The sequence below is a fragment of the Lagopus muta genome, chromosome 19 (genome assembly GCF_023343835.1).
Source record: "Lagopus muta isolate bLagMut1 chromosome 19, bLagMut1 primary, whole genome shotgun sequence".
NCBI lineage: Eukaryota > Metazoa > Chordata > Aves > Galliformes > Phasianidae > Lagopus > Lagopus muta.
This window is the reverse complement of record NC_064451.1, coordinates 5986741-6009389: the sequence shown is the minus strand read 5'-3', so window position 1 is coordinate 6009389 and position 22649 is coordinate 5986741. Positions and strand designations below refer to the sequence as shown.

The 22649-nt window shown below is 49.4% G+C and overlaps 1 protein-coding gene across 2 annotated transcripts in view; it reads right to left on the bottom strand.

Annotated features, from left to right (window-relative positions):
• ABL1 (ABL proto-oncogene 1, non-receptor tyrosine kinase) overlaps positions 1–22649 on the bottom strand; it is a 65759-nt gene that overhangs the window by 27939 nt on the left and 15171 nt on the right. Inside the window, exon 1 of one of the 2 annotated variants that reach the window (XM_048965747.1) lies at positions 1582–1926. The exons of the other annotated variant lie outside the window; for it this stretch is intronic. Within the exon in view, the coding sequence (XP_048821704.1) occupies positions 1582–1666 (85 nt within the window). The 5' untranslated portion in view covers positions 1667–1926. Of the gene's footprint in view, positions 1–1581; positions 1927–22649 lie in introns of those variants that run through there. 2 annotated transcript variants of the gene reach the window in all.

Here is a 22649-nt window from a genome sequence, read left to right as displayed (position 1 = left end):
GCTGGCTGCAGCTCTGCCCCGTGCTGTGCTGAGAGAAGAGGCTGAGCTGCTTTGACACAAGTATATTTTAAAGTTTTCCAAGGCTCATTTCCCATCCCTTCATAAAAATATACATATACACAGCCCCGGTCTCAGAGAAGCTGAAGGTGAAAATACCACAGTATTTACTGGGCCTGATTGTGTTGTTAACTCGATACTGCCTGCATGGAGCAAACCAAACTGCGATCTAATCCTATTATGCAACTGCATTGCAAAGTGGGGAGGGGGAGTGGCTGTAGCACATGCAACAGAGAAACCTCGTACAAACAGCCTGGGTAACACCCTGTAACATCAGCTCCAGCCGGGCCCAGGGGACCACAGCACCAAAGCACCAAAATGCCACAAACAGAGGTCTGGAGCACCTAAAAGCTCGCCGAACCATTTGGAACGATCAACACCGTTCACACATCCACCCATCACCACGTTTGTGAAACTTTTAAAACGGATTGAAATAGATAAGAGAACCGAGCGAAAAAAGCCCCTTGACAACCGCCAAGTTATTCAGAGCCACTGCACGCATCCCACGAGCACAGCCTCCTGCTATGAGATCCCTTCGGCTCGGTGTGCCGTGAGCAGCCATTTGTAGTTTTTCAGATTCCTGAACTATGAATTTGAGGAACATTTCTCCGCTGAATATTCGAGAGTTGAGCAAGAGCCGCCGGCGATAGGCTGCGCGCGGTCAGGTGGCTGCATTTCTTCCCTCTGATTTGATGAGTTAGCAAAGTACTCCTGGCACGCAGCTTATTTTTACCAAAGTTCCATCCAGCGACACAAAAGAAGCCGAGGAATGCATGGGCCCAACACAGCACAGCGGGCTGTGGCCTCCTGGGGCCCGGCCAAAGCCCTGGCATTGCACAGAGCAAGGCCACGGCGGAGGGGACGCAGCTCCCGGGTGGTGCTGTGCCCAATGGGACCAGGCTGGGCTCCCCTGCACATCGCCTCCAGCCCCAGGCACCCAGCTCCAGCCCACCACGAGTGTTAATTCACGTTTCAATTCCTACAGTCACAGGGGTGATTCAAATTCACTTTTTCAAAGCGATCACCCACGTAAATTCAGCTGTATGGCCGCCTGGGAAATGCCAGCAGAGAGGGACAGCCAAAACGAACCAACAGCCTGCGAGTAATGCACATGGAAAGTACTTTGCTGTATTCAGCAAGTTGATTTTCATCTAGATTCTCCTCCATTGCCCAGAGTAACTTTATTCCCTTCACTCCAAGGGAAGTGAGATCCTTCTCCGGGCACAACCAAAGCCCAGGCCCACGGAGACGGCTTTGTTTGTTGGATCGGCCATGGGATCACTTGACATTTCACAACCATAAATGGTAGAGCCAGGCTCCCTTTGTATGCTGCGCTTAATGAAAATCACCTGGTCCCAAAGTCATGCACACACAACCCCGCGGCTCCTGGGATGGCAGAGGGCTCCCAGCTCCCCAAAAAGCCTCCCCGTATCCCCAGAAAGCGTCCCCGTACCCCCGAAGGGCTTCCCCACATCCCCAAAAGGGCCTCCCCATGTCCCCAAAGGGGCCTCCCATCCCGCTCACCTTCCAAGTAGCAGCTGGAGGAAGAAGAGAGCCCCTTCTTCGACTTGCAGCCCACCAATTTCAAGCAAATCTCCAACATTTTCATTTGTTAGAGTTTGGCCTCAGCTGTACGGTCTCCTTTCTTCCTTTCAGCTCCTCTCGCTCAAAGTTACCCGGTAGAAATGCTCCCCGCACCACTTAAAAGGGCAAACCCGAGAGGCGCAGAGCCCATGGGGCCCGGCTGCGCCCCGGCCCGGACAGGACTGCAGCCATCCCGCTGCGGCAGGAGGGCACGGCGCTGGGTGCTGAGCGCTGCCAACAAAGGGCCCCCTTCAGCCTCCGCGCCTCAGCTCCGCGCCGGCCTCCTGACGGCAGGCAGCAAAGCTACGCCCTCGCTCCTTAACCCTGCTGCTGCCGGCTGGGGAGGCACGCACATTCGGCATCTGGATGTTCCATATCGGCACGTATTCCAGGTAGCTAGCTGTTGATAAAGGAGACCGGACTGGTTGTGCACACAGCTGCGGGGTTTTTTGTTGCTACAAGATCCCCATTCACTTCTCAAAGCTTGTGTGCTCAGAGCACGAGGTGCCCCCGGAGCAGAAAGGCCAAGGAAGGCCCACGCGAGGTTACAGGCTGCCTCCTGCTCCTCTGCTTTCCAGCACCTGAGGACCCTGCCATTGAGACAGCCAACTCCCATCACTCTGCAGATGACACTGCTTCAGTCTTCTGATCCACGGGGTGTTTGCTTGGCAAACAGCTTAGAAAGAAGTGGTCAGTCCTCAGCCCATGCAGAACTGCAGTAACAGCACTTGTTTAAATAAAGCAGCCACACCACTTCTAGCAGAGAAGTATTTATGGTAAGGCCAGCACGGCCTTTGAAGTGCTTTCCTCCTTCTTCTCAAAGATAATATAGACATTCCCATCTGACAAAGCAGGGAAGAGAGAATCTCAGCTTCCTGGAATTCAGGCAACCATGGGAAGAGTCAAGGTGCAGCTGGCGCTCCACCTGGCTGCGTGTACACTGGGGACCACGATGCCATCCTCAGGCCTTCTCTTCCTCTCTCCACTCCTAGAGGAGGGTTTCCATCCCATGGAAGCAAAAGAGGCTCAAAGGAAACTGACACCCCCTCACTTGCTCCCTGCCCACCCTGCTTCAGAAGGCACTGAGACAAAAAGACAGTGCAGAACTGGGAGAAATAAAAGAGCAGCTAAAAGCTGAGCTGGCCATCCTGTGCTGAGGCCCACATCGTGCTCAGGGAACCAGGGTGAAGCAACATTTGAAGAGCAGACCCGGCATCATGCACGCAATGTCTGCATGTGACGAGCATCCCCCTCCTGCCTTGAGTTCAGCCCCAGCTGTAGGAGTGTGGAATTCCCATAAAATTCCCCTGGAAGTACGGAGGCAGCAGCACCCAGCCAACACAATGAGGGTTCCTACAGCAGCACCGGCAGAATGGAGGCAGATTACTCTCCTGGTGAACTCCTGGGGCTGGTATTCTAGAAGAAGAATGCCTCGTTTCAAATTAAATTAACCCACTTGCAGAAGAACCTCGCTATTGGAGCAATGCCTCCACTCAGAGAGCTGAGCACAAAGAGCTATCCTGGGATAATTTCCTCTGTAGATAAACCCTAAAATTAATTTCCTTTATTGTTCCACACAGACAAGCTTGTGTGGTCCCTCTGCTACAACCTTCATCCCTCTGTGCTTCCTCATTTGAGTCATGGCAAGCCAGACCGTAAATGCTTCAGAGCAGCACTCTCTGCACTTACTGCATGCCATGAAATTAGCTGGCGATACACAAATAAAAGCCACGTTGGCAGTGTCACACAAACACTGCTACTCTTAGGGCTGACATCTATTAATCCCTCTTATGTTTGCTGTATACGCATCTTAGAGTAAAATCTGTCATGAAAAGCGTGCAGACTTTTGGACTATGGAGTGACTAATGCAATCTTCAACTCGGTCTCTCTGCTACAGAATGGCAGAACAGTTTTGCTTTGCCATACAGAGCGTGATGCCTTCCCTTTCCCATCCCTTCCCATCCCTTCCCATCCTTTTCCCTTCCCTTCCCTTCCCTTCCCTTCCCTTCCCTTCCCTTCCCTTCCCCTTTCCCTTCTGCACAGGCAGTTCAGCCCCAAGCATCACCTGTCCCCAGGCAGCCTGGCAGCCCCGACCTGCACTGCTTTGACATCTCCTGGTACAAGGAAGGCACAGAACACAGCCCTGCAGATGTGGCTTTGCCAGCTCCAAAGAGGGAAATAATCACTCTTTTTGACCTGCTGGCTATGTTCTTGCTAATGCAACCCAGTACACCATCAGCCCTTATTGTTTATGCTCGTACATGAGCGTAAGCCTCTTTAGCCAACTGCTTTAATGTCTGAGCTTCTTCTAAGAGACTATTTTATTCATCGTGTTCTTAAAGCTGTGCAACATTTGAGGACAGCTTTCTCCAAGCGAGCGATCACATCCACATGCATGACAGCAGCAGTGAAAGGACTGGGCTCCATAAGCAGAAAGTGAGTTTTGGCCTGGTCCCACCCCACTAACAGCTGGAGCCAATTTTCTTGTGATACCATTAAAAACAGCTTGAGTGCTCGTCACCCATTTAAAACCAAACCTTCATTTTAAAACACTCTTCTGAAGCACAGAAAGATGATGCAGTTGGAAGGCACAACTGCTGGGGATTTTCTCATAGGTGCATTCAACTCGAAGTCACTTGAATTGAAGCCCAAAACAGTGGGCAAAGGAGACTACCAGGAAAAGAGCAATATTCCTTACCATTATGGATTACCTGTGCCTTATCTAGCTCTTCTGTAACTGCAGCTGAGAATTTCCCCACAGGTGTAAAGGAACTGAACGTAGGCTGTAAAGCACTCTGCTGTCTGTGGATGCACAGAGCAACAACTAACTGATTCCCCTCATTTGTAAGATGCATTATTCTTATCCAGTACAAAGGCTATTTGTAATTTTGAGCACTCATGGGTCACTCCATTCTGATGAAATCCCACAGCCACATGACACATTCTAACGCCATTACCTGATTATAAATCTATGAGTATATGGAAATGATCAAAGAAACCTATGTTGAAATATACGAATGACACAGCGTGTGCTACAGACCCAGCTGTACCTAAGCTGGGCTTTTTTCTGACAGCAAATGCAATATTGCCAGTATTCCCAAGGGTGCTCCATTTTGTCTGACAGATCTTGCTTTCCCTTTGGGTTCTCAGATCCCCCACCGCTACACTTCTCCATCTACCCTTAGATACTCTGGAATCCAAGGGACAACATCACTTCTTCCAAGGCACCCAGACAGCCGCTGCTTCCTCACCAGTGGCAGCACTGCACAGACAGGCAGTGACGCCCATGCTTTGTGAGCAATACCTGCCACATCACAGGTGAGGGTGAGAACAGCCCCTGCCAGTGGCTGCACGTGGAGTGACTGCATGAGCTCACTGAGACTCCCCATGTTTGCTCACACGCATAAGGAGGAGCGACCAGGATGCTGAAAGATCTCTGGCTGATGCTTTTTTGGGGATCAGGAGGAATCACTCAGGCCCTGCCAGCAGCAGTGCACACATAAGGACAGGCTGAGGCTGCTTTCTGCTCTGTGCCATGAACCTTTGTGCCTTCAGTGGTCTAACTCCCCCCAGCAGTGCTCTGCACAAATGCCACTGCTGTTCTCCTGCTTTTTGTGCTGACATCTCTGCCTTTCCTTCTTCAGTCCCTGTTTGGAATGCTTACGGAGGCCATTACTCTACCTCCATTTAAAGCTCTTCTCAAAGCTCAGCTGGCACATTTACAAGAGCATATATCACTGCTAGTTAAAATAACACATTAAAACCAAAACCCTCTCACTATGACCTCTTTAGAGCAGGTATTCCCTCTCCTACCCCCCTAGCAGCCCTCCATCACAACCCTATCAAACAAAGGTCATTCAGGTCAACACCTGAATGCAAAGACTCCTCCCTCCTCATTCACTCAGCCAGCTGAGAACCAAGAGCCCAGAGCTCTCTGCCCATACAGTGAGACATCACTGCCTCTGGCACCTGGGAAGAAACAAACCCAGCAGGTTGCAAGGAGCACACTGCATGCACCAAGGAGACAACAAAGGTTTTGCAATACAGCATGTGCATTTGTTGGTTTTGCTCCTTGATTTAACAGATGTTTGTTATTTGCAATCTTCAGGACCGAGGACTCGCTGAGAAGTGGTGGGATTACAGAGACGTGCAGCTATTTGAAATTCCTTGCAAGCAGCAGGGCAGAATCCTCCTTTTTAAGGTAGCAACAAGGCAGAGGGTACTGCTGAATTCCTCCAGAGTGGCTGACTTTGGGAGACCGTGCAGGAAGAGCTGTGAGCTCCCCAGAAAGCTGCCTGTGTCCTTGGCATTTGAAGCCTGTGAGATTAAACCAAGTCCAAAGGGGCTCTTTATAAACCACTGAAAGTTTTTGGTCTCTTCCACTAAAAGCTTTTTAAAACATCTGCAGGCAATGAAAGAGAAGAAGGTACCTTGCAGCTCTCAGAGCTGAAAAAACAGGGGCTTACCTGAAGGACACCAGACAACACAAAGCACCCAGTTGTGACTGCTCAACTTTCATCACCTGGTCGGGGTGGCAGAGGGAGCAGGCAGGGAGAGCTGCTATGGTGGGCAGAAGACAGCAGCTTAGCAGCATGACCGCATGCAGCATCTTCTGCCAGCCCAGAGCAAAGGGCTTAAAGCCAGCACAGGGCCAGAAAAGATGCATACTTGCAAAATATCAGAAAACAAATTTTTTGCAAAGTTTCTTTGCCAAATCCTGACTCAGAATTTGAGTGGGAGCATTTCCTTTTTTTTTTTTAATTTAATTTATTTAATGAAAAAATACATGGAAATGCAAACAAAAAGATAAAAGCAGATGTTAAACAGAGGTGTTCAAAGTTGCTGACTTCACGGGTACCTTGTGCAACCCCAGCATGTTGCCCTGAGTGGCCAGGAGGACCAGCACAGCCTGCTCTGCTCTGCTCTGACAGCACCTAAGCAGTTAATTCCTTCCACTCAAGAGCTGAAAAATCTGCCAAGGCAGAAGACCAGGCCTTGGAGATCAAGTTACACATGAGGAGGGGGTGGAAGGGGAGAGGAAGAAATGAAAACAAGTTCTCTGAGCACTGCGCTGCTTTAGGCTCGGCAGGCCCAGGAGGGTGGGGAGGAGGCAATATTCCCCCGTGCTGTCTTGGGGCAGTGAGCAGCATCACGGACACGTGTGTTGTTGTGGCTCCAAACCTTCCATTCAAGCAGCATGAAGCAGCCTGCACTGAACACATTAGGTCTGGCCAACATCAGGGACCTTTTCATAGAACCAGAGGTGTGGGTAGGGAGGGACAGGACTGAATGGCCGCCACTGGAGCCGATGAAGCACCTCTCCTCTCACAGCACCAACCATGCCATCGTGCTGCATGGAGCTCGGGGCACAGCTCATGCAGGGGGTACCATCAGTCCCAGCATCAATCCAACTCCACTGCCCTGAACGTCGATGTGTAACGAGGTCCCACAGCAGCGAGCAACAAGCTGGCTCTGAGCAGGGCTTGCTTCTCAGCCCCATTTCAGGGCAGGACTGCAGAACCTGCGAGAAGCCCTGGGCTCCCTGCCCTGCTCTGCTGCTGGCAGCATTCAGCAAAAATGAAGAAAATGGACAAAATCTCATGTAACACACATGGGAACAAAGCGCCTGTCACCGTACAGAGATAACAGCTTCTGAAAAGCCTCAACGTCCACTGATAAAAGCCTTCATGGGATCACAACACGTGCTTCCTGAGAGTACTGTTAATCATTTGTATAACTGCTATTAAGTACAGTCAGTGGTGTTTTAGTAAGACAGTGCCTTCCAATCAGGCATTCGAGTTTCAGCCAATTCATTCACAGGAGGATATATTTTTTGGAGAAAATTGAAGAGCTTAAAAAAAGAAAGCAACAGAAAAACCAGCCCCATCTACAATGACTTCAGTTAGTGCTTATCCACTTTCAGCTACCCTCGACCTTCCTCAGGTTTGTAGGTGAAATGCCCGGCGCTCCACCGCACTAATTATTCCCAGTGTACGAAATTAAATATACACTACCAAGAAGGAAAAGCTTCCAGTTAATTAGCAGTGCCCACAGACCCCCAGCCACCCCAGCACTGCACTGTCAGGACACAACATAAGGAGTTGGAAGAGCCGTGCTGGGGCCGTGACGTAGAGGCAGGAGCGTTCTGTTCTCTGGTGAACGTGGGGGCCAACAGGCTCAGGCTCCAGCCAGAACTGAGCTATCTCACCATGGAGAAAAGCAAACGCAGACATGTACACACCTCCGGCTCCAAGGGCAGGAAGAGAAGCATCCATTTTCAGGCACTGCTGTGTGTAATGGGGTGCGGTGCAGCACGAGGTCTGCTGCTGAATCTTCACAGCTGTTTGAAACGCTGCTGTTCATTCCCAGACATTAAAAGACAACATTCAAAGAAGCATTTTAATGTGAGGGGTTTTTTTGGGTTTTCTTCTTTTGAAGAGAGGTAACAGTCCCTCCAGGCTGCACCATGAAAACAAAGCAAAAACCCAAACTGGGCTTCATCAGAGCACAAGTGTTTAATTTAAATCCTTTCTGAATGAGTTTCCTCCATATGTGTAGGATGGAATACTTGTTGTATTTACATTGAGTTAGAAAATGGCATGAGATTCTAGAATGCCTCCCCATTTTCTCCTTTTTCAGGTACAGGAGTTATGTGAGACAGCAATGAAAAAATAACAAATGAGCATAAAAAATGAGATCTGTGCTCCTGATCAGCCATAGCCCCAAGTTCTGTCTTATCCACACGTTTTGAGCCAGCCAAAATTCCTTTCTGTTCACTCCCTCCTTCCCCTACCTGTCTGCCTCTCATCAGAACCATTCACAGAACAGATACATCACATGTGGGCTGAGGTTTACAGCTGCTGTCATGAAGAAAGACTGTAGATACTTTCTGCCGGTGCAGAAAGTAAAAGTGGTAGGTAAGAAAAGGTAGAAAATAAAAGTGCACAAATCCAACCGAACAGGAGGTTGCCGTCCTGCAAGCTTCCAACCTGCTCCATGCCAAAGGAGGTTCAGTTTGGATATCAGGTAAATTTTCATCTCAGAAGGAGCGGTGCTGCAGTGGCACAGCTGCCCAGAAGCGCTGGGGTCACCATCCCCAGATGTGTCCCAGAGCTGTGGGGATGTGGCACTGACTGGGGTTGGACTTGGGGATCTGAGAGGTCTTTTATGACTCCATGATTCCGGGAGCAGGGAAGCTATGGCTGAGCCAACCAGAGGTGGGAATGAGAGAAGCAGGCCAGCTGGGCTCTGGTGGGCCACAAGCCCCCAATTCTTCCCTACTCAGATCAGCTCAGCCTGTGCGAGTCCTGCTTCTGGAACACAGCCCGGGGATTTGCAGAGGGTGAAAGAGCTGCAGTGTTCCCTAATCCGCTGGCGATGTGCGTGTTAGTTAGGGTGTCAGCAGAGCCTCTCTTAAACTTCATCTCAAAGCAGGAGGAGGTTTGGGGAAAGAAACAGACGAGATATCTGCAGCAGCTCTGGTGTGGAGAGGGGACGAAGGCAACGCGTCGCCCATAGCGTGTGTATGAGACAGCGTACTGACAGGGAACGCTCAGCTGTGCAGTGCTGCAGTTATCAGATCCAGAAACACAGAGAGGAAAAGCCCTCCAGATTATGTGAGCTCTCATCTTGTAATTACACCTGGAGCTCTGGATAAAGGATGTCACCACGCTGCTGGGAGGATTAGCAGGTTATCGTTTTGCAATGAGCTGATAATAGCTTGGTGCACTTTTGCTCGGTGTCAAACCCTCACACTTGATCTGGCTTTTAAGATGAAAAATGTTTTAGGAAAAAAAATTAAGGGGAAATTATCCATTCAGCTTAAACACACACTCATGGAGCAGACACACCACAACTGTATTCCCACAGATTTCCCTGTAACTGCAGGCAAAGCTAACACCCTGCTTGTGCCTCCACTTTCTCTAAGTGTCAAAGATCCTGGTGCCACTTGCCTTCAGGACAAACCACCCACCACACAGCAGGGCCCAGCCCCCAGACAGGCTTCCCCAAACTCACAAAGGAATGCTTCATTGGCATCCAGGAGAAAGAGAAAGGTTTCCCATGTCAGAACACCCAGGAGCTCCTCCCTGGGGAAACAGGAGGAGCTTGGATCGCACACCCAGCTGCTCCACATCAAGGTGCAGGGGCTCCCCCAGGTCTCCAACAGAGCAGAACAAGTGAAATTCAGCGAGCTCTGCAGCACAATGCGCCCCAAACCACTTCAGTGAGAAACCTGCGAGGAGTCACCAAACCTGCAATGCAATAACTGGAACAGACTAAAGCTTCCAGCAGCGCCCATTAGCAGCAACTGTGTTTTCTGGAGGTGCCCTCCTCCAGCCTCTTGTAGCATCACAAGAAAAAGCAAACATGAACGGCACTGAGGAGCAGCCCATCCTGAAACCACTTCCAGGAACAGGGGTTGTTTGAACAAAATCCATTAAGTGAAACCATCTGTATTAAGGGTCAAACGCCATCTGAGGCTGACTGTACAAAACCAGCCGTTCCACAGCATTTGGGCTGTTATCCCTTTGTGTTTTTTCTTGAATGCGATCAATTAGTGGCAGAGAGGTGTTACGAATTAACCCTGCAGCTCCAGAGCCTGGCTGCTAAGGGAAGGCTGCAGTCAGAGCTGTGGCCCAAGGAAGCTCCATGGCACAGGGCTGCAGGCGGCTCCTCCCCAGCTGCGTCACTTGGAGCCAGCCGGGCGGATGCACTGGATCCCAAGAGATGCTTCTTCACGCGGCTTGCTGGCAGGAAGGAGGTGATAGAAAAGGTTTGAGGAAGGGTAAAGGGTGGCTGGGAGTTGTAACAGTGATAAAAGCATGTTTTAACCTGTTCCAGCATGGGGGTTTTAGTGGTGGAATACAGGAGGATTCAAAGATGGTTGGCCATTGCTAGCGATAACAAACAAGAACACGGGGGCAACCAGCTCATGGCAGGAGGCTGGAACTGATGATCTTCCAGGTCCAACCAGAGCCAGCCTGTGATTCCGTGGTGCAAAGCTCAAACATTCAACATTTACATGAAGTCTGCAAACAGACACCTGGCGCTGTTTCAAACACATGCTGATCCCCTCCCACCCCAAAGGATTCGCACAGCCCTCATCCAGCTGATCTCAAGTCTGCTCTAATTGGAGCAAAAGGAAAGGCAGGAGATGCTGGGTACTGAGCTGCTCCAGCACTTGGTCAGACAGTGAAGCATGAGCTGGTACCAGGGCACAAGGAGGGCAGGGTGCCACACAGAGGAACCTGCCCACGGCAGCACAGCCCATCCAGGCACCCACTGAGGGTCTGATAAACTCCAATTAGTGCAGAAATATTTCCCAATGTATCTCTAGTGAAGTCAGGTTGCAATCAAATATTGCAGCTGCAAGGGCAAAACAAAAAAAATAGAATAAAATAAAAACATGAATGTTTTTTTTTTTTTCTAGAAACCAAGCAGATGGTGACGATGGAAGGGAACACTACAGCTCTTTTGTTTTCAACAGAACTGCCAGCAGAAAGACCCAAAAAATAGCTTTTTCATTTTAAATATTTTTTTCAAGCATTTACACGCCAACATGTTTTGTGCCTGGCCGTTTTTTAAGCAAATATTTAACAGATTCAACATAAATGCAAATACCAGCTATCAAAAGTCAAATTGCCCAGCTATGATGTAACGAAATAGCTTTGCTTTATGGGAATGAGGTCACAGGCCTGAAATATGCCTTAGGAGTAACAAAAACTCTTTCACAAGTTGCAAAATGGTAATGCAATTACTCGCCTAACTCTAAAATGTGATAGATATTTAAATTCAACGCTGAAGATATGAGTCATTAATTTGCATAAGCATTGCTGAGAAGCAGACTGTTCTTCAATCACAATGAACTGATGGAGTTCTTATGGTCTGAATGTTAGCTACAGCAAGAGAGCTCAAGCTAAGCCATCACACTGAGGCATGTGTACATCACAAAACGTTTGTATATTCCTGATGATGAAGTGTCAGAACAGCCCACAGACACAGAGGAATGCACTGATCAATAACACCACCCAGTGGAAGCAAACTGGAGGAATGGGCATTTCCATGGAGAGGCAGCAGGTGGAGGGGATGCGACTGCTGGCTGAGGAGCCCCCTTCCAGACATTGCCAGGGGAAGAACTGAGAGCAGGACGAGTTTTCATTTAGTTACACAGAGCAGAACGAGGGACAGCTGCTGTAAGTGGTGTGCCTGGTCCATCGGGGGCATTTCTTCAAGGCTTTTTGTATTTTCTACCATCTCAAACCAGGAAGAATGGTCTCATTTTGTATTGTATAATAAGATGCTTTGTAAGTGAGCAAAAAAAAAAACCAACCAAAACATATATTAGGGATCCAATAGAGTTTATGAAGCCCCAAATCTTATCTAACTTCCCTGTTCTGTCCCTTTGTGGGTATTTTCCCCCCTCCAGAAATACAAAGATAAACTCATCTGTGGCTTGGAGGCCCCCAAATACCACAGCGGTTAGCATCACAAAGTTTTCCAATCAAACCACCAACAGCATCACAACAGATTTGTGTTATTTCACCTGCAAGAAGAACAGAAAACATTTCAAGGACAGAATCACAGAACCGTTGAGGTTGGAGATGACCTCTAAGATCACCAACTCCAACGCCAACCCCCCCCACTGTGCCCACTGACACAGCCCTCAGTGCCACATCCCACATCCCCACGGCTCTGGGACACCTCCAGGGATGGGATTTGTGACCCCACCGTTCCCTGTGCAACCTGTGCCAGTGCATCACTGCTCTTTTGGAGAAGAAACGTTCCCTAACAACCAACACTCAGCACAGTGTGAGCCCATCACCCATTGCTGTTACTGAGGAGCAGAGGCCAACCACACCTCACCACAAGCTCCTGCCAGAGACTGTAGGGAGCAGTGAGGTCTCCCCTGGGCCTCTTCTCCATGCTGAGCTATTCCAGTTCACTTCCATCAGACTCGTGCTCCAGACCCTTCACACCTCTGTTCCTCTTCTCAGTGCTCCAGGGCGTCGATGTCCTTCTTGCAGTGAGGGGCCCAAGCAGCAAAACCTCCAGTGCTGATGGCACCAGGAGCAGTGAGAGCTCCCACCACCTGCACCCCACAACCCCCACACAGCGGGGTTCCCTCCTAGGATGGGCTCCTCTCGGGCACACAGCATGGCTGCAGGGCACAGCTCCTAACTGCAGGATCCCCCACACGAGGACACACTGCTGGGAGCAGTGGCAGGCAGTGGTGGCTGTGCCAGGGGCTGCCCCCTGCATTCCTTCCTGCCCCTCCCAATAAGTTATTCCTTAACGTACCAAAACATGCACAGAAATGAGGAATTCATGGAGATTCCCTGAATACCAAAATTCTGAGTATAATGGCAAGCAGAGCTAGCTGAACGCCCTCCTCCAGCTCCACACCCTGCCCCGGGTGGATCACTGCTATAAAGCTTCACTTGTATTTACAGCAGCAAAGCCCTCCACGAACCCCTTCACCACCAGCGCCTTCCATGCACGCAAAACATCCCTGAACCAGGCAGCAATCTCCAATGCTGCAACTTTAAATCCGTCCCCATTTCCTCTTCCAAGTTTCTGTTTGAGCCGTTACAGCTCCCTCAGGACCCCACTGACTCACTGCATTTTCAGGATGACGCAAGCATGCTCTTCTGCACAGCTTCAAAACAGGCTCCAAGCGTTTCCAGTCACAAACTGACCACTGAAGATCCCTATAAATCAGGTGTTCTCACTGCACAGCCATCACCCCTGTGAAGCAGGGAGCAAGCTTCAGTTTCTTTTCTGATTGGAAATGTATTCATCACCACTACTGTCATTCCTAGGCAATACTTCTAGGAATGCTCGAGTTTCCACCCTGAGATCCAGTGGAAAATAGTTCCCTGCTGATTGCACACCCAGCAGGGCCAGCCCGCCTCTCCTGCAGCCCAGCCAGCTCAGCACTGCCTGTGTCACCTTGCTGTCCCCTCGTGCACTGGGTATCCATCTCCACCCCCGGGCTGCAACCTCTCTAAACACCCTGAAAACACAGCATCTGCCCCAGCTTCCCCACACCGGTTCCCAGTTCCCTGGTTCTACCTGCAGCAAATCTGGGAAGTTAAAGAGGAAAAATGTTCTGGGAGTGCTCATGCCAACGGATGGATACTACACAAAGAGCTGAGCAGTCACTGAGTGGAAAGGTGCATGTGAAAACATGAGACTGGGAAGATTTCTTCCATGTCTAGAGCTTAAATTCCCTATTCCTTATGAATCCCTTCACTCAGCTTCGCTTGCTCCTCCAATGGCTGCACACAAGACAGACCTTATACTGTTCTAGCATCTGTATCTAATACTGTATAGTCCATCATCAGAATACTGTACTGTATCTATGCTCCTCACAAGGATGGTAACAACAGCAAAACAAATGCTGGGCTCCTGACTTGGCTTTGCTGTCTGATAGCAAAGGCAGCTGAAACATTTTTTCTGCTTGCAGCTTCCCACATCTGTCTGCTCTGTGAGATGTCACTGCGACAAGAGAGCTGGGAGTGACAAGAAGATGTAAAACTGAACAATGAAGTGGGAAATAAAAAAATCAGAGAAAGGTGAGAATGCCTCATTTTGTCAGCAGCACTGACACCACTAACCAAAACTTCAGAAAGTGTCCTTCCTACACAGCCTTCTTACCCTCCTCGAGCCAGGTTAAGTAAGATGAATGTCTGGCACAAACCTGCTTGTACTTCACTCCTTACAGCAAGCAACAGAGGAAGACTTCACTGGTTTGTGAACCAAGAGGTCACAACAATGACTGGGGGATTATCTGCAAAACAAGCTTTAATCCTTATTGTCAGTCATACAAAAGAAATAAAAACATATGCAGCACATCCTTAGCATTCTCTGTATGGGCATTGGGAGTTTTATACGGAACCAAACATAAAAAAATGCATTTGGGTAAGAATACTCTGTGTGGATTATGTACGACTATTCTTATTTTATATATATGATTACATGTAACTATTGGGATTTAATTTTTTATTGGTATTTGCAGGAAAACGGAATTGAGAAGCCTTTTTCTAAATTTCTCAGTCTTGTTGCTCACTTCTAAAGCAACAGAGAAGATAAGCAAGGGGCCACAAAGACGCAACCCTGCAGCAGGCTGAACGCATTGCTGTAGGAAAGCAGCCAGCTTTGTGACTGCTTGCAAGCATGCTCCTTCCCTTTGGAGTGGATTTGCAGCCCAGGAAGCAAGGAGGCAGAGAGGACAGCGATTAGCAAAGTGTCAGGAATTATGAGTCACGGAGGTGAGTCACCACCACATCCCCCCGGGGGTGGGATTTGGGATGAGTGCACCCAACTGCACACATTGCACAACTCCAATGGAAAAGAGGCCCAACTCCAGCCCACCCCACTGACACGTCCCCTGGTGCCACATCCCTATGGTTCCAGAACTCCTCTGGGGATGGGGACTCCACCACCTCTCTGTGCAGCTGGTTGTTTTACAGCCATACAGCACCAATCTCTACCTTCACATCTGAAGCGTGGCAGTGGCCTTCTCCATTCTATTCTATTCAGACACGACCTTGAGATTTGCCCAGCAGCTTTATCTTATGCAGAAGTTTGTCCCGTGCTCAGCCTTCCCACCTAGCCAAAAACCTGTGATGCTTGCAGAGAGCACATTTGAGCCATAAGAAACCCAAGTCTGATGTGCTTTTATTATTGTTTTATCTAAGGTGAATCAGAGGGCGGTGAGGCCCTGGCACTGCTGCCCAGAGAAGCTGTGGCTGCCCCACCCTTGGAGATGCCCAAGGCCAGGCTGGATGGGGCCCTGGGCAGCCTGGTCTGCCAGAGGTGGTTGGAACTGAGCGATTATTAAGGTGCCTTTGAAGCCATGATTCCATGAAAAAAAGGAGAGGAATTCTGCAATCTGGATCAGAAGACAGTCAATGGCTTTTTTGCTCCAGTAGAAGCTGTGGAATTTGGCCTGCAGTGCTTTACCCCAAGAAGCCATCGGATCTCATGACTCAGTGCATGCACAGCGATGGGGGCGGTGGGAGGAAGACGCAGGAGGATGGAGCTCTCATAGTAAACATCTGAGCTGTCTGCAGTAAGGGTTGTGCCATTAAAACGAAGCTGCTGCCGGTTTTCCAGTATCTTTTCCTCTGTTTATCTCAGTTGCCATGGCTCTCGCTTGAATCATCTGAACAAATTACATACACATGTTTCAGGCCACATTATTTCCACTCCCTCCACAACTGCAGCTCAACATCCACTCACCTGGCAGCTGCTCGTGCCAGGCGACGTCAGCAGCACGGCCACAGCAAACAGCTTCCCTGCCACGGCCAGCTGGGAACTGCCCATCGCTGCACAACGGGCCCATCAGTGTCTCAGGAAATGCAGCAAAAAGGAAGAAAGCAAAAAAAATGGCATCCTGCTATCCTTCCCCATGTGGGCTCAGAAGAGCAGCCAGTGTAAAATCTGTACTTTAAGTCTTCCATGAGCAGGCGCTACATCAGCATCTGGTGTCTCCAACAAACCTGTTCAACTGGATGATTCCAGAGGAAGCTCTTGTCTTTACTTGGTATTCTTCCTGTCCTTCCTACAACCCTGGGACACTGCTGCATATTCTAAAAACAAAAAGCAGCAGTGTTTTGACTTCATCATGTGCTGTGCAGCTCTGCAATGAATTGAACAGAACACAAATTATCACGCTGTTTGTAGCTCGCAAGACTTCAGAACACCAGCAAATTGATCCCGAATTCTTGAGATTGCAGATTTGCTCCAGGACTGTATCTACCAGAAAGGGTCTCCTGGCACCAGCAGCACGAAATCCACTAAAATAACTCAATACTAGACGGGTTCATAAATGTTTCAAAAGCCTGCGTGTTGCTGTGCAGGAGCACACAAAAGAGCGAGCTGCTCGTTTTTGTTTCTTCTGCTCTGACATTCTGGGAGAATTTTACTGGAGTTGAGTGAAAATGGAAGATAAAATACAGAGGAATTAAAGGATTAAACTTGCAATAAACAGAAGCCATGTTGAAGATGAATGCATACTATTTTGATGGCCAACATAAATCCCACCACAAACGTGGCAGTGATCATCCTTTTCTCAAAATGCAGGTTCTCCAAGGTGATGGATGCACTGCGAGATGCAGCTTTTGTGAGCTCAGAGCAATTCATTCCAACATTAGCATCAGCTTTCCTTGATCACAGTGGGCAAATGGAAAAGAAGAACTACAAAGTAAACTGCAGCACCTCCACAACACAGACTGAAATCGGTCTTTGATAGAGTAATTGTACTTGCTGTACTCCATTAGAAAACATGTTTGAAACCCAGCTAATGGCCAGCATAGCGGTTCACAGAGATACAGAGTTCTCATCCATTTTTGTTCTTTAGCTTTAGATAGAGAATGCAGAGAATATCTGCTCTGCACTGTGCTGGGAGACTGAAATCAGGCTGTGACCAGAAGGCCCTGAAGTCCCAGTGAGAGCTGCATGAATGGCTGGGGAGGGCAGGGAAGGAGATGTGGAGTGGGAATGGAGAGCCAGAGAGCCTGGCAGCAGGCAGGCACGGCCCAAGCCCAGCTGCTGTGCCTGCATGAGAAACTGGGGTGCTACTGCTGCTGCCCTTCACAAGTCATTGGTACAGAGCAACTGCCTGATGGACAGAGGTGGCCCACAGGAAACCTGCTTAAAATGAATTTTCTTCATTTGGAAAACAGTCAGCTCATGAGCTCGCTGCCAAAACCGGATCGGTGGAAGCCTCCCTGACACCCAGAGTGCCTTTGTGCATCTCCGCAGGGAGCAGGGAACGGTACAGGAGCAGCCTGTGGGAGCTTGAGAACCTGTGGGTAGGTGTCCCCCCGGGTGACAGCCCCTCTGAGCAAGGCTCCAGCAGCAGGAAGCTGTCAGCAGGCTCCTTTTGTTACTCACAAAGCAGTTCCACCAGCACCTGACGTTCCAGGCGGTGATTTAAGGGGAGCTGAAGATGTGACACTCAGAGCAAGCTGGCAAAAGAACTACCTATTTACAGCTGTAAGGCAGAAAGGCAGTGCTTAGAAACAACTCCCTGCCTACACAGAGGTGTGCAGAGTGGAGCACAGTGCAGGCAGTGAGCCCAAGCCCTCCTGCCAGCAGTGGTTTACTTGGTAAGGCTGTCACCATGCGGCAGTGCTACGAATGGCCGGAGTGCAACAAAACACAGTGAAGGCAAACATTCTTTGAGGAGGAAACTTCAGCTCCTGGGAGGGCTGTTCTTTCAGCACATAAACAAATACATTCGATTTCTGATCCTTTCCTTAGAAGCAGGAGAATCGTTGACAACAAAGTCTGACGGCAGTGTTTCCTATGAAACAGCAGCCAGAGGCGTGCAGGAGGGGCAAAGGGAGGATGCAGCTTATTTCAAGGAGTCACAGCCTCCTGCTTTAACGTACAGCATGAGTCACAACGCAATGTATGACATCCAAAACGATCTGCTGTGTTTGTTCTTTTTTTTTCAACTCTTAAAGTTAACATTTTCCCAAAGCACAAAAAAACGCCGTCTTTTGGAACACATATCTACAGAAAACATCTTTTGATGCTTTATCTATTCAGCAGGCTCTGCCTGTCAGCACATGGAGCTGTCAGCAGAGGCACCAGCATCCCCTCAGGGCCAGCTGCCATGGGCAGTCCCATCCCCTCAGGGAGCACAGGTCCGTGGGTTACATCCCATACCTGGAAATGGCCATCTGCAATGCAACAACAGAGCTGGTGCTGCAGTTTCTCTCTTCAGTTGCTTATAGTCTCCATGTATTTGACATTGTTGATTTCTCTGTGTGTAACTGAAGGGGAGGGATGTTTCAAGGAGTTAGTAAGATCGATGCCAGCCACAGCCAACCTGTATGGGTCAGGGCTGCTGCTGGAACTTTGAGGAGTCAATTGGAAACAGTGACTTTCTTGCCTGCCTCCCAGTCCAGAGCTGGTGTTTATTTAGCTCTATAGGGATCTCTCCTCAATCAGCAAAGATGCCAGCCTTTGAGAAGCTGCACACCACGATGGGAGGAGCTCCATCAGTGCCCCCGAAGGACATCACCTATGGCAGTTCCCACAGTGCCTCCCAAGGACGTGGCAGTGACCTCAAAGGACGTCACCTATGGGGATGCCCACAGTGCATCCCTTGCAGCAGTGCTCACAGAGAAGCAGGATCCCTGCACACATTTGCCCCAAGCCAATACACAGGGCACGTCCCCCCCATCACATCCCAGGCTACAGGCAGCTGTGTGTGCTGGGAACCTCCTCTTGTTCCGCACAGACCATGGAACATGGGAATAATTTCACTTACTAATTGCTCTGCTCTAGATTACAATAGCAATGCGAAGGAAACAGCTGCCAGCCACTCCTGAAATAACCAATCATTTCCACCAGCCTCCTCGTCTCTCTCTCTCAAAAAAAATCCCTTTGCCATAGCAAACAGAGCTGGAAGCTTTACAGCTCCTGGAGGAAATCTTGCGTCGTGCCCAGGGACCTTTAGAAAAGCTCTGGCAGCAAAATAAATTATTTACGGCACTATTTCTGACAATACAATCTCCATAAACGATACAAGATTGAAGGGTTTAAAAATGAGTGCTTGTGGCACGGGGCCCGAGCGTGTGTCTAATAGAAATATTGATTAACTCCATTTCCACAGGCTCTGTAAGCAGTCTGACGAAAAGGAAAACTGCAAGTACTTTTTTTTTTTTTCTTTACTTTGCTGTAGGGTAGAAATGGCACAAATCACTGCACCCATTCAAACTCAGCCCCATTAACACAATTCGGGATATTTAAGGAGAAAATAAATCCCCCAAACAATCCCTGCGCTCTCTCCCTGATGTTAATTCAGGACTGACTTCGCTTCCCCATTCCCCAGAATAACCCAGTGGCTGCAGGCTCCTGCTCCCAGCAAGGCTTCTGCTGCCACCTCAGGTTTCCCAGTTGGGCTGAGGGACGTGCAGAGGTCTGAGGACTCACTGGGGTCACCCAGGGAGGAAACTCATTGCCAGCACACTGCCCCATGCATCTGCAGCCCCCAGGGCTCTGCTCCAAGCGCCATCCATGGATACCAAACCTGTCCTTCAGACGTGCCCACCTTCTTGGCAAAAGGCACTTCCCCCCATTCAGAATTTGAAGCAACTCTGCTAATGAGCCCAAATGCACAAACTGATGCCCCCCCGATAGAAAAATCAAGGAAACCCTTACATGCAATTTGCCACTTTTCAGCAGCAGAATTTTCAAACATATTTCAGCATGCAATTCAAAAGAAAGGAAGCTCCAGGGGCTGTTTAAACAGAGCCTGCCTACATATTTTGTTTAAGGAAGTCTTTTCCTTTCGGCTGGAATCTGAAGGGTAAAACATGGCAGGCAATCCACAATGACTTTCCATCCTTAATGACTCTATGACCGCCAGCCTCAGTTGGCCCCAGCACGGACTGACTTCCCGTGCAGCCAAGGACAGGGCACTGCACTTCTCAATGCCTCAGCTCCAGCAAAGCCAGAGGGAAGATAAGGAATGGGGCACTGAGCATTCCCCAGCCTTCAGTTCCAGCAGGAAAAACAGAGCTCAGGAGCGCCTTTGGACTGGTTGGAGGGGGCCTTGATCTGTGGGGCTTTGCTGTTTTGCTCTCACCAAGCAGAACACAACTACTCAAAGAGCAATTTACCTCCCCTGAGCCACCACAAACACGGTCGACATAAAGCCCCATGAAACTCTGACATGACAAAAGCAAAGGCTGCAAACACAGCGCTGACACTTAGAGATGAACAACGATACTCTGGAGAAAAGGCATTTTGCTGTAATCCAGCACTCAGTGACACTTGTTGGGGGCACAAGTGCTAACACACATCCTACAAGCACTGCTCCGCAGCACCGCTGAGCCCTCACCCCAGCACGCCTCCTGCCATCTGCACTTACACCTCAACCCAAAACCTCTCCCTTTTGCTTCCTGGCTCATCAAATTCACATCCCGATGGTCCTCAGCTCCTCTCCTTCCCTGTCCTAGAGGAATTCAGGCTGTTGTAGACCTGAGATCCAACCCCCTAAGCCCACCTCTCCTAATGCCCTTTGGTTCCAGAGCCCATCCTCAGCCATCCTCCCGCTCCTGCCTCACACCCACATTCACACCCAGCTGCCATTTCTTCTTCTTTAAATTCTCCTATTGAAAACTTCGTGTTTGTTTTCATTTTTATTTTCTCCCGGTGTACCAACCTCCTAATGGACATCCCCAATTAAACTTTAATTACGCCTCACACAAACAGCTGTTCTCAGACTGATCATCGCCCTGGAAGACAACCCACGGCAAGAGTCTGACCCGTTCAACATTTCACTGCAACCCTAAGACGCAGAGCCCATTATCTGACACTTACTCCAGCATTATTGATTTCTTTTTCTCTTTAGCTTAAATTACTTTGGAAGAGGTTGCTGTACCCTCTCAAGGAGAAACGCCTTCACAACCAGCCCAAAGCCTGCATGCAGCAGCAGCAGCCAGGGGCAGCCAGGCCAGGGGCGGCGGACAGCTGAGCTATGCCAGGAATGAGCCCAGGAACGCGCCGGGGTCACGGTGCAGCTCCAGCACCACCACGTGCAGCTCCGTGCAGCCTGCAGTGCCTGCACCACGGCTCTCCCCGGGCCTGGGAACCGTGCAGTGGGCGATGACCCCCACCCACTTCATCTCCATCCTGCTTAGCATACGCCAAACACAATGAGATGCATTAAGGAGAGTCTCTGCTTTGCCCAGTGCGTGATGCGATTGGCACAATTACTTTTCCTCTAATTCTGCTGATAGCATGCAGTTCTGTTCATCCTTTTAGCCTTAGCCAACTATTTATGTCAAGCTGGGAAAAAATGCCAGGCGCAGACAAGTGGGCAGAGGGAAGGGAATCCAGAAGAGGCTGTAAACCAATGTCAGTGCACTCCTCGCTTCTGCCCAGTCACACTCAGATTAACAACGAGGTCACGGCGTCACCCATTCCTTTCTTTAATTAATCTCCACCAGGTACAACAGCAGAGAACCTAGCTATTAACCAATCAATAAAGCCAGGCACTAATTCCATGCCCATAACACAAACGTTGATGGGGTTATATAGAATCCCAACTACCTGCTAGCAGGGGGCAGATGGGCCCTTCAGCATTAATGAGGCCACGGCCTGAGCACCGCATTTGATTTTCAGTCACATCGCTGCTCCCAAGCACAGATCTAGCATGCACATCACTGTACTGCTTACCTAGCTCTGCTTGAATGGGAAAATTCATTATTCACTTAAAATTAAGTAACAGCCACAGGGCCCAGCGAGCAGCAGAGTGCCCCAGCACTGAAGACAGCACTGACGCAGATGAAGAACAGCTTCTGCCTTATGCTGACATCTCAAAACCATAACTCTCGGGTTAAGAATATACCGTCATTTTCTGAAGGGATTTGAAAGCAGAAACAAAGACATAAATCATTTTCTAATTGCTGAGCGGTGAACAAAGGCAGGAACCGACCTGCTGCGCCTCAGCTTCTCCAAAGGCACCCGTGGATGAACAGGAGTGCTGGAGGCCCGATGCTGACAGCCCAGCCCAGGAGCACAGAGGGATGTGTCCCTGAAGGCGGCCTTTCGGCAGGGCTGTAACCAACGAAAAGAACACGTATGATAAGAGGGACTCCTGGTGGTTCTGGCACGGCCATTATTTTCTCTTTAAGATGCCGTGGGGAAAGTTTGGAAACATTTGAATGCACCATATTGCTGGCACCTATTCAAATCAAGGCAAATATCAAACGGCTCTAATTCAAAGAGTAGACAAGGCTCACAAGCAGTGACTAAGCCACATGTTACGGACGTACAGGAAAAAGAATGACATTTCTTTACATTTTTTGCGCTATAAATGAAGATATAATGGAAGCCCACGGAGACATCTAGAATTACTCTGTCCTCAGGCCAGGGCTATAACTGTTACAGCTGAAAAACTCAACTGGCTTTTGTCAGGAGTCAAACAAAAGAGCACAGAGAACCCCAGCTGGGACAGCTGGGCACTGTCACACTGTCACATG